This window comes from Suncus etruscus, chromosome 10 (genome assembly GCF_024139225.1).
Source record: "Suncus etruscus isolate mSunEtr1 chromosome 10, mSunEtr1.pri.cur, whole genome shotgun sequence".
NCBI classification, from domain to species: domain Eukaryota; kingdom Metazoa; phylum Chordata; class Mammalia; order Eulipotyphla; family Soricidae; genus Suncus; species Suncus etruscus.
In genome coordinates, this window is record NC_064857.1 from 54,840,116 (window position 1) to 54,856,459 (window position 16,344).

Sequence of the window (16,344 nt, forward strand, 5' to 3'; positions counted from 1 at the left end):
GTCTTACAAGGACTGGAATTAAAAAGAGCACCACACACGTTGGAGCAAGTGGTAGGGCATTTGCTTTGCACACACTAACCTAGGACGCAGCAGACCACAGTTTGATCCCCTGGTGTCCTATACGGTCCCCCAAGCCAGGAGCGATTTCTGAGCGCATAGCCAGGAGTAACCCCTGAACATCATGGGGTGTGGCCTCCCTCAAAAAAGAACAAAACAAAACAAAGCAAAACAAAACAAACAAACAAAAAAAAGAGCACCGCACAAGTGACTGTTGTCGGTCTCCTCCATTAGACAGCACCATGACTCTATTTGTTGATGGACCTTACAGGAGGCAGCTGCACTGAGTGCAAGTAAGGGTCATGGCAATGGAACCCCCTTGTATATGTTTCAAGGTTTGGCCTCTAGAGTCAGTTGAAGGGACTTATTCAGAACATACACTTGCTGTGCATTCATGAGCATATTACTGCCTTATTTGAGCCTTCACTTCTCTCTCTCTTTTATTTTTTTTGGGGGGACACACTCCATGATGTTCCCAGCTCTGTGCTGAGACATCTCTCCTGGTGGTGTTCTAGTGACCATATGAGATTCTGGGGATCAAACCCTGTTCATCTTCATGTAAGGCAAACATCTTACCAACTGTACTACTCCTCCAATCCCAATGGCTTTTCTCAATTGGAAATAGCCATAGTGCTTATTTCATAAGGTTGTTGTGAGGAGTGAAGATATTAACATGAATGCAACTGGGTGAAGGAGGATCCCAACTGGCTTGTTATTTTCCTTGTGTGGCAATGAGATTTAGGGAGCTTGAGCCTGATATCTGTCTAAAGTTTTATTGCTGAGCTCGGGGAGGACAGTCTGTACCATCACCCAACTCTCTGTCTCAGTAATGTTAGATAAGGTGGAGACACTCTGCTCCGGTTTGCTAGTTAAGCATAGGAATTTACTTCTCGGGAGACTGGCTGGGGTTAGGAGCTGGGCTGCAAATTGTGAGTCTGGGTGTGGTGTCCTTGCAATCTTGTCCTAAAATGTATTTTTTGCTACCACCCATTGTGGAGAAAATAAATCCTATCAGAGGCAACAATTTTGGTTTGGAAGAAGTCAGAAAAGAAATGTGTTTTGTGGGAGTTAGAGTGATAGTAGAGTGTGTTAAGCACTTGCCTTACTCGCTGTCCACATGGTTTTAATTCCTGGCACCCCATATGATCCTTGAAGCACTGCCCAAAGTGATTCCTCAGCACAGTACCAGGAGTAAGTCCCGAGCACAGTCAGGTGTGGTCCAAACTCTGTCATCCCTCCATTCTCCCCAAGTGAAATAGTCTTTTTTCTTTGGACTAGGGGAGAGATAGAGGTAGAGACAGACAGAGGCAGAGAGACAGAGAGAGGGGTTTCAAACCTGGTCTTTAACTATTCATTTGCCAGTGATTAGTTTTCTTTATAATTGTATTTTAAATGGTAAGGTTTCACGCATAACACAAATCAGCACCACTCCCTCTCCCAGAGTGTCCACATCCCTCCTTCCATTGCTCCAGTGTCTCACCCAGCCTAATGACCATCTCAAGCTTACTACTGAAGACCAATTATTGGTTTTTGTTGCTTTGGAGTATTGTACTCCTCTTTTGCTTCTTTTTAGCCCACAAATAAGAGATCATTCTGAGTCTGTCCCTTCTTTTTGATTAACTATACATAGCATGACAACCCTCTAGATTCATCAATGTAGCAGAAGAGGCATGATTTTATCTTTCCTTGTAGCTGACTAGTATTCCATTGTGTAAATGTCAGAATTCATCATCTGTTCTTGGACACTAGGTTGTTTACCGATTTTGCAAATGTGAATAGTGCTGCAATGAACATAGGAGTGCAATGTCTTTTCTTCTTTCTCTTTTTTTGGGGGGGGGAAGGCACTCCCAGTGGGACTTAGAAATTACTTCTGGAAAGCTTGGGGGACCATATATGATGCTGGGGAACAAACCTGGTTTGGACAGGTGTAAGGCAAATTTCCTACCCACTGTGTTATCACTACAGCCCCAGGATGGCAAATGTCTTTTCTGAATATCTTATGGCCCTTGGGGTAAATACAAAGAAGTTAAATTGATCGGTCATATGAAAGTTCAATCTCTATTTTTTTATATGTCCAAATTATTTTTAAAAAAGGCTGAACCAGTTGATATTTCCACCAACAGTTAACGAAGGGTCTTCCCCCACCCAAATCCACACTAATATTGGTTGTTTTAGTTCTTTGTGATATATGCCAATCTTATTGGTGTGAGATGATTTTGATTTACATTTTCCTAATGATGAGTGATGCAGAAAATTTTTTCATGATTTGTTTTTGTTTGTTTGTTGTTGTTGTTGTTGTTTTTAGGTCACACCCGGCAGTGCTCGGGGGTTAATCCTGGCTCTGCAGTCAGAAATAGCTCCTGGCAGGCTCGGGGGACCATATGGGATGCCGGAATTCCAACCACTGTTCTTCTGCATGCAAGGCAAATGCCCTACCTCCATACTATCTCTCCAGCCCTTTTCATGTATATATTTGACCATATGTATGTCTTCTTTGAGGAAGCTTCTCTTCATCTTTCCAACCCAATGTATTGATGGGGTTGATTTTTTTCCCTCTTGTAATGTTCTGCCAGTGTTTTATATATCTTGGATATCAACCTTTTATCAGAAGACTGGTGGGCAAATATTCTCTCCCAGTCTGTGGAATATCTTTTTATTCTGGCTCTTATTTTTTTTTTTACAGTGCAGATGTTTCTTAGTGCTATGTAGTACCATTTGTTTATCTATGCTTTTGTTAGCTGGGCCAATGAGATTAAATAATTGACAGTATCTCTTGTTTTGTTGTTATGGGGTGTTTTACCATTGTTTTACACTATATAATTATGAATTTAGTTCTGATATCAAGGTCTTTAATCCATTTTATCTGACTTTTGTACATGGTATTAGAAAGGAATTTGTATTCTGTTTTTGTTTTTTTGTTTTTTTTGCCTGTAACTAAACAGTTATTCCAGCACCAGTTGTTGAAGAGGCTGTACTTGCTCCACTTTATGATCTTTGTTCCTTTATCAAAGATTAACTATTCATATGCCTGGAAATATGTCCCTGGACTCTCAATTCTATTTCGTTGTTAATTATAGAGCCTGTCTTATTTCATAACTACACTGTTTTGATTACTATGGTTTTATAATTTCATTTTAAATCGGGGAAAGAGAAGCCTCTTATCTTCTTTTTCCCTAGAATTTATTTGCCTGTTGGAGTAATAAGGGAGTTTATTTACTCCATATGAATTTAAAGCAGAACAAGGGAGTCATGGGCTATAGGATGGGATTTCTGACTTGTTTGGAGATGGCAGGCCTAAAGGTCTAGGTTCAAGGGCATCATGATTGGAAGAGGGATGTGAAACCTTGCTCTGCCTTAGAGCAGGTGTTAATGAATGAACTTTCTCTATATGCTGTTTCAGTAGCCCTTGACTATATTCCTTTTGTTTCCCTTCTGTTTCTTTTTGATTCCTTTTCCAGATATTGATTCGTGCACCAATCATCCCTTCAGCTTGGTTCCTATCACTGCTCCATCTCTGGGTGTGTCTGTCATCCCTGTCTTGTGACAAACTGAATCTAGATTCGAATCCAAGCTCTGCTACTTACTCACTATGTGATCCTGAACAAGTTTCTTAACTTTTCTGTGACTTATCTGTAAACAGGGACAATAATACTACCTCCTTCATAGCATTATTGCAAAGATAAAATGAATCCATGTAAGGAAAATTCTGAGAACAGCCTGCTCCAATGTATGTCCTAAGGAAGTGGTGGGTGTCGTGATTGCTAATGAAATTGCCACTCGGGTTATATAAACAGCCGAGTTTAATTTCTAATGTTTTCCCAAACCCAGGAGGAAAAAATAGATCAATGACAACAGTGTTATGTAACCAGATTTTCCAAAGGCAAGATTTCTGCCACCTGTGATCCAGGCCAGGGCATTTTCCAGAGCTGCTTCTGTGGTAAGAGTGAGTCACTTTGCAAGTCCTGCTTCTATTTTTCTAAGTATGAAATGCCAGGCTTATGGGCTAAGGAGGCCCTTCCCAAAAGGAGCCAGGGTGGAGTCCCTAACAGGACCAAATGTCCACTGTTCCCACTTGAGTAAGTTCAAGTATCATTGTCAGTGGATACTGCCTCTATGAACCCATGTCAGCTGATGTGGACTTGTGTTCCCTCCCCTTTAGAAGGCTTTTAACTGCTTTGGGAGGCTTGTGGTGGAGATGTGGACTTCAGGCTCAAGTAGGAACAGTGGGCATTTGGTTCTGTCATGTTCTGTGGTTAGAGGTTGACACTGATGGACAGAGAGAGGCTGTGACTCAGCTATGTCTAGGGCACCAGTGAGAGCCATAAAAAAAAAAAAAACACGGGGGCCGGAGAGATAGCATGGAGGTAAGGCGTTTGCCTTTCATGCAGGAGGTCATCGGTTCGAATCCCGGTGCCCCATATGGTCCCCTGTGCCTGCCAGGAGCAATTTCTGAGCCTGGAGCCAGGAATAACCCCTGAGCACTGCCGGGTGTGACCCAAAAACCACAAAAAAAAAAAAGCACCACAAACAAACAAACAAACAAAACAGAAAATTAGGAGAGGAAAAGGGAAGGATAATGGTGTTTGGGTTGATCAACTGCACATCACCAGCTGAATGTCTCCCAGATGGGTACCCTGTGTTGGTGAGCCCTGGAGACCCTTATCTAGCAAAAGTGGCAAATGAGGGGCCAAAGAAATAACATGGAGGTAGGGTGTTTGCCTTGCATGCAGGACGACGGTGGTTCGAATCCCGGCATCCCATATGGTTGCCCGAGCCTGCAGGAGCGATTTCTGAGCATAGAGCTAGGAGTAACCCCTGAGTACTGCCGGGTGTGACCCAAAAACAAACAAACAAACAAAAAGTGGTAAATGAACCTCCAACAGTAATTATGTTATCAGGAGGTAGATACTTAGAATAAGAATTGAGTGTTATGGGGGCTTCAGTCAAGGGGGCTTCTAGGAGAAGATTGATAGATTTTTTTTTTCCCAAGGGGAGCCACATATGGCAGTACTCAGGGGTTATCCCTGACTCTGTGCTCTGGGATCATTCCTAGCAGTGCTCAAAGGAATCTTCAGTAATGCTGGGGATCAAACTAGGGTTAGATTTGCAGGCAAGGCAAGTGCTTTCCTTACCTTGTAAGGAAAGGGTAGCTCTCTGACTCAGGGAGGAAGAGATTTAGGTTGTGTTTTAAAAGCTACAATTTTCAGATTGTAAGGACGCCAGCAACATTATAGTCCATTGAAAATGACCTCAACTGCTATTCTGAGTTCATATTTTGAAAGCTGGTGTGGCCTCCAGGGGTCATGTTTGATCTTGTTTATTTGTTCACTGATTAGCTGCATTACGAGAAACAGGCTCAGCCCAGAGGAACTATCAGCATGTAGAGGGGTCCTAACATTGCCAATTTGCCCTCAAAGAGTCTTTTTTGTTTTGTTTTATTTTGGGGTCACATCCAGCAGCGCTCAGGAGTTACTTCTGGTTCTACGCTCAGAAATCGCTCCTGGCAGGCTCGGGGGACCCTAAGGGATGGCGGGATTCGAACCACCATCCTGGATCAAAGAATCTTTTATTTTCTTTTCTTTTTCTTTCTCTCTTTCTCTCTTTCTCTCTTTCTCTCTTTCTTTCTTTCTTTCTTTCTTTCTTTCTTTCTTTCTTTCTTTCTTTCTTTCTTTCTTTCTTTCTTTCTTTCTTTCTTTCTTTCTTTCTTTCTTTCTTTCTTTCTTTCTTTCTTTCTTTCTTATGGGATGGCGGGATTCGAACCACCATCCTGGATCAAAGAATCTTTTCTTTTCTTTTTCTTTCTTTCTTTCTTTCTTTCTTTCTTTCTTTCTTTCTTTCTTTCTTTCTTTCTTTCTTTCTTTCTTTCTTTCTTTCTTTCTTTCTTTCTTTCTTTCTTTCTTTCTTTCTTTCTTTCTTTCTTTCTTTCTTTCTTTTTCTTTCCTTCCTTCCTTCCTTCTTTTCTCTCTCTCTCTCTCTCTCTCTCTCTCTCTCTCTCTCTCTCTCTCTCTCTCTCTCTCTCTCTCTCTCTCTCTCTCTCTCTTTTTGTGGTCACACCCAGCAGTGCTCAGGGGTTATTCCTGGCTTCATGCTCAGAAATTGCTCCTGGCAGGCACGGGGGACCATATGGGATGCTGGGATTCGAACTGATGACCTTCTGCATGAAAGGCAAATGCCTTACCTCCATGCTATCTCTCCGGCCCCAGAATCTTAACTGGAAAGGAGGAAAGCTGTGGGACTGATGTAGAAAGGGGAAGGAGGAAGGTGGTGAGAGATTGACAGAGATTGGTGAGGTAGGCAGGGTTCAGTGAAGTTTGCAAGGTTCTGATCAGGGAAATCCTGGAAAGGTTTAACCACCATCCCTCAGAGATGAGGAAGGGAAGGAAAGGAAAGGGATACTCCGAATTATAGCATTTTCCTTGGTGGGAATATTCCCACCATGACCAATTTCAAGCTACCAACTTGACATCATAAATATAGAATTGGTTAATTTTATGATGATTTGTTGAGAGCCTCAGAGGAACAGAACTGATTCTGGTAATCCTGTAGGATGACTCCTATTAACCATTAGGAACCTGTAGGAACTCTGTCACTCATTGTTGGGGCCATAAATCCCCACCCTCAGAGGTATAGCCTACAAAATGAACTTTCACAACCAAGGGTATGACTTCATAGTAGCTGTGGATGTGTGAGGCATTGGATTTCATCCATGACATCACAAAAACAAGCAAACAAAACAAATTCAAGTGCATTTCATAAGGGATCAGGCCACTGGATCTACCTTGTTAGAGTCATCTAATCCTGGACCATTCATCTGCTGGACTGAAGAATGAGCCACTGGGCTTCACTTGTCTCAGTTTCCTTACCAAGGGAATGAGAATCCTAGTAGCTCTGCTTTCCAGTATTATGGAAAAGAATGCATGGCAACATTTATCTGTGAGCTCAGAAAACATGTCTGCCTTCCTGTTTAGATGCATTTATCAATATTCTCTCTGTCTCTCTCTAAAGGCTATAACTTACTGGAACTGTATCACATCACCATAAGTCATGTGGATTAAAATAGCATGGATTTATTATCATACAGCCATGGTGGTCAAAAGTTTAAAATGGGTCGACAAGGCTGAATTTGTTCCAGAAGTTCAAGGGAGTACCTATTTTCTTGCTTTTTCTAGTTTGCATTTACTGTTTTATAGCTGCACTCACTATCACACCTGTCTTCTTTCATAATTTCTTTGGTGTCTTCTTCATATCTTTATACACTCCTACCCCCCACTTTTAAGGAACCTGGTGGCTACATTGGACCTTTTTGTTTGTTTGTTTTTGGGTCACATCCGGCAGCTCTCAGGGGTTACTCCTGGCTCTATGCTCAGAAATCACTCCTGGCAGGCTCGGGGGACCATATGGGATGCTGGGATTCGAACCATCATCCTTCTGCATGCAAGGCAAACACCCTATCTTGATGCTATCTCTCCGGCCCCACATTGGACCTTTTAATAAGATAAATAGCTGGATAATTCAGGAAACTGCCTATCTCAGGATCCTTATTTAATCATGCCTGTGAAGTCTCTTTAGGTATTCATAGGTTTTAGGGACTAAGATATGAATATCTTGAAAGGCTGTGTCTTTCAAATAGCCTTAGATAAGATCAAAGGCCAGACTGGGGCTGGAGCAATAGCACAGGGGGTACAGTGTTTGCCTTGCGTACAGTCAACCTGAGTTTGATCCCTGGAATCCCATATGGTAACCCAAGCCTGCCAGGAGTAATTTCTGAGTGCAAAGCCAGGAGTAACCTCTGAATGCTGCCGAGTGTGACACAAAACAAACAAACAAACAAACAAACAAACAGAAAATCAATCCCCAAAAAAATCAAAGACCAAACTGACAAGAGGGCAATTTCTGAGTGCAAAGCCAGGAGTAACCTCTGAATGCTGCCAAATGTGACACAAAACAAACAAACAAACAGGGGCCGGGTAGGTGGCGCTGGAGGTAAGGTGTCTGCCTTGCAAGTGCTAGCCAAGGAAGGACCTCGGTTCGATCCCCCGGCGTCCCATATGGTCCACCCAAGCCAGGGGCGATTTCTGAGCACATAGCCAGGAGTAACCCCTGAGCGTCAAACGGGTGTGGCCCAAAAACCAAAAAAAACAAACAAACAAACAAACAAACAAACAGAAATCAAAGACCAAACTGTCAAGAGGGCAATATTATGGGCAACCAAGACTTCTTGAGCCTAAATCACACTTTTCTTAGGTGACCTCTTTCAGTAACTGGCATATAGATCCCTTATGGAATGCACATACGGACATATGGCCAAGGCATAGTTTCTGTATAAAGACCTACGATCCAATGTAGCTCAGCCCACTTTCTTCCAAGGTCTTTTGGGAAAGTTACTTTGCTTTTGGTTGAAGGGGGCTATTGGTTTCTTCTTGATTTGCCATCATGACAGTAACCATAAAGGTGCTAGGCTGATAGTTATGCATACTTGACCTGTGGGTTTCTTTTGCTAGTCTCATTGGTGAATGTTTTGGGAGGCCTGGAAGGTCAGGGGTGGAGAGGACCTGGAAAATTTTCCAGTGAAAGCTAAAGAGGCCAAAAATATAAGAGGCAAGAAAACAGAATATGCTAGAGGAAGCCCTGTAAAGGTAACCTGGTCTAGCCCACCTCATGCCTACTGATCTTCAACTGTAGTTCAAGCAATCAATAGAATTTGAATCCAGCAACCAATAGAATTTGGTTTTTGTACAAATAAAAGACAAGGGCTTTGAGAAACTAGATGAGGATAAAGATCAATGTCCACAGTTCAGAGCAGCTTATACGTAGTTACCAACAATTCCTGACTAATGTGGCCTGATCAGGACTAAGTACAGGACATTCCCTGCACTTATTCCCCACAGCTGACACTTCCATGCCCTACAGTATGGGGACACAGTGGCACTGGCCAGGGAAGTCCAAGGGACATGAGATCCCAGATACACAGAGGAGGAATGAGGGGCTAGAATACAAAGACATAGGTTCAGATTCCTGAAGAAGTTGAAATAGAGTCCCATACTAATAAAAGTCACTAAAACTGAGCTCCTGGGGTGGGGACAGAGTGTCTGTAATTTTGCTCCATCATCTGGTCCAGAAGCCATTGGACAGGAACCAAGGGTGGGACAGAGATTATGACTCCTGGGTACCCTGGGGAGATGGCCTGCCTCAGCTGCAGTGCCAGGAACACAAGAGTCAGCTAAAGGCCTGAACTCACATTACTTTCAAAATTCTACCTAGACCAAAACCAAGCAAAAATGTTTGACTAAAGCATCTGTCTATTGTTTTGTAAAATCTAAACTCCTAATGCATAAAACCTTCTGATCAAAACAACACAGAATCCACAGAAGAAATACAAATTGGTAGGAAATCAAGTAAAAACATATAACAACATTTATTTGAAGGAAAGAGTAAAAAATAAAATGTGGCAGTGAATGGAGGAGCAGAATTGAATTTCTGTGTGGCCCGTTGTCATCCCTAGACTCCTTCCCTGGCAGCTGTGAAGGATGGTTTGTTTGGGCCACCTGTTCTTTTCTTTTCCACACTCATGACAATCTAAAGCATAAGCCCAAAAGTTCACTCCTTCTGGATAGTGTAAGGTTGGTTCTAATCCATGGTTCTTGACAGACTCTTGTCTGTTTTTTCAGTTACAAGTAGTGGTGTTCGGGTTACTCCCAACTTGGTGCTTAGGGTCTTCACTCATAGCAGTGCTCAGGAACCATGTAGTGCCTAAAGCCTGTGCTTCAGACTGGTGAGCCGTCTCCCAAGTTCTACGATGACAAATTCTTATCAGAAGCTTATAACTTTTGTGTGTCTGTGTGTGTGTGTGTGTGTGTTTTGAGGGGTCACGCCCGGCAGTGCTCAGGGGTTGCTCCTGGCTCCACACTCAGAAATTGCTCCTGGCAGGCACGGGGGACCCTATGGGATGCCGGGATTCGAACCGATGACATTTTTGCATGAAAGGCAAACGCCTTACCTCCATGCTATCTCTTCGGCCCCAAAAGCTTATCATTTTAATGATACAATTAAAACTTGGAAATCACTGTCGCAGAGGGAATTTCAATGTCCCAGAGGTGACCATAGACCACCCTTTCCCATGTCTTTGACTTCTACTCATGTGGCTTCATCTTGAATTCTGTATCTGTCATTCCTTTTTTTTTCTCTTTCATATCATTTTATTCCTTCAGAGTATGATTTTTTTTTTTTGCTTCATGTGTCCTATTTCAGTAAATTTTGGAGTGGTAACAGGGATCCAACCAAGGGCCTCACATCTCCACAGAATGAACTCTACCCTTAATTTGCATCCTGGTCCATTTATCTTTTTAATTTTGTACTCAGGGACCATGTGTTTCTGGGGATAGAATTTGGACTACCACATGCAAATTTTCACCTCTTTAAACCAATTCCCAAGTCTCCATTTGTCTTTTTTTTTTTTTCTGGTTTTTGGGCCACACACGGTGATGTGCAGGGGTTCCTCCTGTCCATGCATTCAGAAGTCAGTCCCTCCTGGCTTGGAGGACCTTATGGTACTCCAAGGGATTGAACCGAGGTCAGTGGGTCAGCCGCGTGCAAGGCAGACGCTCTACTGCTGCGCCACCACTCCAGCCCCTCCATTTGTCTTATTTTTATTAGAGTGTCATGTGTAAGTTTTTGTGGGACTTGGAGATAAATGGGTATAGTCAATAGGTATAAATGGAGCTAGAGGAGAATCACAGGGTGGTAATAGGTGAGTAAGGGGAAAAATCCTAGACATCATCTGCATGTTAGCCAGCTGAGTCTCTAGTGACGACATTGGTTTAGACATAGCGAGGGGAGAAGAAACTGATGAAAAGTGAATGGAATCAGTTCTGGAAAAGCAATAATTTAAACTAAAAATAAAATAAATACCTGTTGTGTTCTGGGAGAACTTTGTAGAATGTAACTACATGACTACATTGAATGCTCACATGAAATTCAAGAGTTAAACACCATTATTATGATCATTTTAAAGATGGGGAAACAGATATAGAAGGACACAATAGATCCTAGGTTCATTAAAAAGTTATAACAGCTTTCTGTTACAAGCACACTTAGATTTAATAAAAAAATATTTAAAAATGTTAAATATCTATAAATGAGGATATTAAAATGAGAATAAATACTTATAAATAAAATAGTCAACTATACAAAGTAAAGGAAACAAATTCTTAGGTAAAGGAAGAAAATAAAATTTCAAACCTGAGTGGACATACTGTGCATTTATAGATCATACATAATCCACTGAAGACAAGCTGTCATTTAAAAATGTGTCATAAGGCATATGAAGAGGAGTAAGCACAAGCAACATATGGGGAAAATGTGAAGATCCAAGAAATGTGTGACTTGGAACCATGTATAATAAAGACAAATCTGCAGGGCATTACCAGTCTTTTAGGATGGAAGTTGGACCACACCTAGCTGTGCTCAGGTCTATCCTGGCTCTGTGCTCAGGAATCACTCCTGGCAGACTTTAGGGGACCATAAGCAATACTGGGGATCAAACCTGAGTGGTGATGTTTAGGGAAAGCACCCCACTACTGTACTATTCCTCTGACCATAACTATTAACCTTTTTATATGATAAGAGAAAATAAAGAAAATAAACTATTATTAAAACAAGTCTACCCTTGTTAGACTCTAGTGCTTGAGGTCAGCTGTTCAGAGTTCTGCTGGATATGCCAGTTCAGGAGCAGAAGTGGGTTTGGGGAGAGGAAGGGAATGCCTGGTTTTATTTTGCTTCTCTTACCCTGCTCTTTGCTCTGCAGAGCTCCAGAGTTCCGGCATGGCCCTTACCACCTCTCCTTTGCTGTTCACCACTGAGGTCCCCAGTTCTGAGAACAGCAGCTCTTTCTATGACTACGAGTACTACCTGGACGATGTGGCCTTCATGCTGTGCAGAAAGGATGAGGTGCTGTCCTTCAGCAAAGTCTTCCTGCCAATATTCTACAGTTTGATCTTTGTGCTGGGCCTGACTGGGAACCTCCTTCTCCTCATAGTCTTGCTCCGGTACGTGCCTCGCAGACGGATGACTGAGGTGTATCTTCTAAATCTGGCCATCTCCAACCTCCTGTTCGTGGTGACACTACCATTCTGGGGCATCTCCATCGCCTGGCATTGGGTCTTTGGGAACTTCCTGTGTAAGGCTGTGAGCGTCCTCTATACCATTAACTTCTACAGCGGCATCTTCTTCATCAGCTGCATGAGCCTGGACAAATACCTGGAGATTGTTCATGCTCAGCCCCACCACAAACTAAGGACCAGGGCCAAGAGCCTCCTTCTTGCTGCAATAGTGTGGACTGTGGCTATCATGGTCTCTATCCCGGATATGGTCTTTGTGCGCACACATGAAAACCCTGTGGGTGTGTGGAACTGCTATGCTGATTTTGGAGGGCACGGGACCACCTGGAAACTCTTCCTTCGCTTTCAGCAGAACTTCTTGGGGTTTCTCTTTCCACTCCTTGCCATGGCTTTCTTCTACTCCAGAATTGGCTGTGTGCTGGTCAAGTTGAGGCCTCCTGGCCAGGGCCGGGCTCTAAGGATAGCTGTGGCACTGGTAGTGGCCTTTTTTGTGCTCTGGTTCCCGTATAATCTCACTTTGTTTTTGCACTCATTGCTGGATCTGCAGGTCTTCGGGGATTGCATGGTCAGCCAGAACTTAGACTATGCACTGCAGGTGACCGAGAGCATTGCCTTTCTGCACTGTTGCTTCACCCCTGTCCTCTATGCTTTCTCCAGTTCCCGCTTTCGTCAGTACCTCAAGGTTTTCCTGGCCACTATACTCAAATGGCACCAGACCCCCTGTCCTGCCCAGGCCTCACCATCCAACTGTTCTGAGACGAGCAACATCACTGCCCAAGAAGAAATGACCAGCATGAATGACTTAGGGGAGAGACAGGTAGAGGGTTGTCTTCACAAAGGGGGTGTGGAGAAAGATGAAACCAGCGTAGCAGTCTGTTGAGGACAATGGGGCCCAGATATCTCCTAGGGGATCTATGACTAGGTAGGTGGCTAAACCCAGTAGTCTGCTCTCAGTTGTTGACATCAGTAGCATTCATTCTCTCTTGCCATCTTCCTTTCCTTTGCATTGCCTTGAAGGACCTCATATGCTCTTGTTAGAACTGCTCCCATAGCTTTCCAGATGACTTCCGTATTTCCTATTATCTAATCTGCACCTGGTCACGTGGGCACAGTGGTCCAGATGCATTTAGCCATCACTCCCAGGTCCCTTACTGTAGCAGGAGGTTCTTTTTCCATTGCATTGTTACTCTCCCCATAGCTGAGCTGGGAAAATATAGTTCCTGGCTCATCCTTGCTGCCTTGGTGGTGGCTCCAGTATATGGTAGTTGAGAGGGCATTAGATATGCCCATTTGTGAGCTACCCATGAATTTTCTGAAGGCAGGGTTGTAGATAAACCATGTTATGTGCTGTTTGGCAGCTTTTTAGGATCCAGGGCTTGAAAAATAGTCCCAAAATTTGGTCTAACTTAGAATCTGGAGCTTTTGCAAGTCAAATTCCATATCCCTTGCACCCTTAACTACCTTTACTTCCCTTTCATTCTTTGGGTATCTGATGCCTCGACTCTTTCCTGCACACTTTCACCTCCTAGCTTTTTGCTGCTAGTTCCCTGGCTGGTACCCTTTTCTAGGAACACTCCTACCTTTGTCTTGTGGAAGAACCCTATTTATTCTGGGGAATCACTCTTTGGTTTTCTGCCCCATGCTTTGTGTGGAGGTTGGGTAGAAGACACCTGGGTCATTATCAGCATATGTTTCCCAAGGACAGCAATACACTTTGGCATGGGCATGTATCAAGCTTAGCTGGAGAACCATTTTGAACAGTCATGAAATCAAAGCAAGAGACTATGAGGCCTGAGCTGTTCCTACAATAACTCAACTTCAGATGGTGCCATGATGGCACAATGAATGCCTAGGGTCTGGGGGCAGCGTTTTGAGCCCAGAATCCAAGAAGAGTAAAGCTCCTTTCAACCCTGAGCTTGACAGCTATGTAAATTAATAAACTACTTTCCAATTTAAGGTTTTGTGACTCAAAATCTAAAGAATCCGGATTGCTGACTTTGCTTGGTTGGGGTTGTTCATTCTTGTGGAGCTCAGTCATCCTTCCTGATCATTGACATAGCTGCTGCAAATCCTTCCTTCAGGGATCCCTGGGGCAGAGTCCACAGTAATACCTCTGTCCTGAACTTTTGAACTACATATTGCCCTCCCCCACATCACAGAACTATCTGACAAAATCTGCCCTGGTCTTGCCACATTTGTCAGTTGTGTCAACCTCAGCACAAAGCCTGGTAGGTAGCAGTGTGTGTAGGGAAACTTCGGTGGGTGGGATGGAAGTTGAGAGAGCACATGCTGGATGCATAGAAGCCCAGGAAATCTGAAACTTGCCATAGGAAGAGCTGCATCCCTATTTTTCAGTGAGTGCAAGCAATGTGTAGGCGCTCACTTAGGTGTTTTCTAAAACAGTGTTGAAGATCAGAGTCTCACCCAAATAAGACATGTGTTCCACCACTGAGCCACATCTCCAACTCATGTATTTTATGTTTTTAATGAGAGGCTGGGTAGATAGAGAATACTGAGCAGTTGGTGAGTATTCTTCCCAGTCTTAAAAATAGGCATCATCGGGACTGGAGAGATAGCACAGGGATAGGATGTTAGCCTTGCAAATGTAGCAGATCCAGGACAGATGGTGGTTCGAACCCTGGCATCCCATATGGTCCCCCCATGCCTGCAGGAGTGATTTCTGAGAACAGAGCCAGGAGTAACCCCTGAGAGTCACTGGATGTGACCCAAAAACCAAAATAAAATAAAATAAAAACACATCATTGGCAGGTCAGTCTCCAGGGTCATTCGAAATCCTTGGTGCCTCTTCTTTTTGTGCCATCACCCCCTGCCAAGGGCCACTCTCAGGAGTTCCCTCAGACCTTTGGGAAATGAAGTTCTGTGTTGAAGGGGCCCATTTGAGGGGGCAGGGGAGAGCTTGTGTTTTAGAGTTCCTGAAATCATACCTGATAAGGGTCTTCAGTCCTGCCTCATGCAATACAGATTAGACTGTCTCAACAGGGTCCAATTCAGCTTGGCAAGTGACACATTGTTGTCAGTTCTGACAGTGTGTGAGTGTGGGCATGTGTTGTACTGCTGCATGATTTGTGTGTAGGCTCAAGAGCTATGTAGGTGGGTCTGACCTGATAGTGTCACTAGGGCTATATGGGTCTGGGCATGCACTTTGGGCTTTTCTATGTAGTTTTCTCAAGGTGGGTGTGAGTGTGTTCCCTGCAACAAATAGATATATAAGAAATGCCCTGGAACTTTGCGAGAAGGAGAGAAGAGCTAGCTAGAAGTGACTCATTCATCCTTCTCAGTGTCCTATGAGTCCTATAGTGCCTACTCTGCTTTCAGCACAGGTTATAAGAAGACACACTGGCACTGGCTAGAAAACCAACCTGTGTTGCCTCTCACACTTGTCATCTAAACAGAACCCTCTGCACCCATCTTCACTTCACTTTCCAGCCTAGTGCTTGTCTCTGTGATACTCCCTGTTTGCACTGTCCCACACACTCTGGAGTCCCAGGAAAATCTCTAAGCTTCTCTTGCTTTTAGACTGGGAGGTTGAAGAGTGGTTCCTTGAGCTGGATGGAGAGGAAGGCAGGATGGTTCTGTCCAGGAATAGTTAAGTTCCATGTGAACCTTCTCAGCAGTTACTGCCCATGGGGAAATCTTGCTTTTTCCCAGGTGTCCATAGTCTGCCCCTGGTGTATCCCCTTTGACCTAGTAAAAAGTTTGGTAAAAAGTTAGTGCTGGAAAGTGGCTTTTCTGTTGTCTTGAGAAGAAAAGGTATTGAGGGTGAAATTAAAAATGGTGTAGAAAGAAGAAACTGAGAGATAGCATGAAGGTAGGATGTTGCCTTGCATACAGAAGAACCGTGGTTCGAATCTCAGCATCCCATATGGTCCCTTGTGCCTACCAGGAGCGATTTCTGAGCGTAGAGCCAGGAGTAACCCCTGAGCACTGCTGGGTGTGACCCAAAAACAAAACAAAACAAAAAACAAAAACAAAAAAAGAAACAGAAGGGCCAAGAGATAGCATGGAGATAAAGCATTTGCCTTTCATGCAGAAGGTCATTGGTTCGGGTGTGACCCAAAAACAAAAACAAATAAACAAAAAAAAGTAACTGAGAGAAAGAATGGGTGGGGTAGGCAGTGAGTAGTCTGGAAGTTTCAGCTAGGGAAGGGAA

At 43.5% G+C, this 16,344-nt stretch overlaps 1 protein-coding gene across 1 annotated transcript; it reads left to right on the plus strand.

Moving 5' to 3' along the window:
• Nucleotides 1-11,877: 11,877 nt before the first annotated feature.
• On the plus strand, nt 11,878-13,342 carry ACKR2 (atypical chemokine receptor 2). The gene has a single exon (XM_049781769.1). It carries the CDS (start codon nt 11,878-11,880, stop codon nt 13,051-13,053), a length of 1,176 nt encoding a protein of 391 aa, XP_049637726.1. The 3' UTR covers nt 13,054-13,342.
• The last annotated feature ends 3,002 nt before the right edge of the window (nt 13,343-16,344 follow it).

Excerpts from the sequence above, each read along its gene's own strand:
- ACKR2 (XM_049781769.1), top strand. The coding sequence starts at position 11,878 with ATGGCCCTTACCACCTCTCCTTTGCTGTTCACCACTGAGGTCCCCAGT.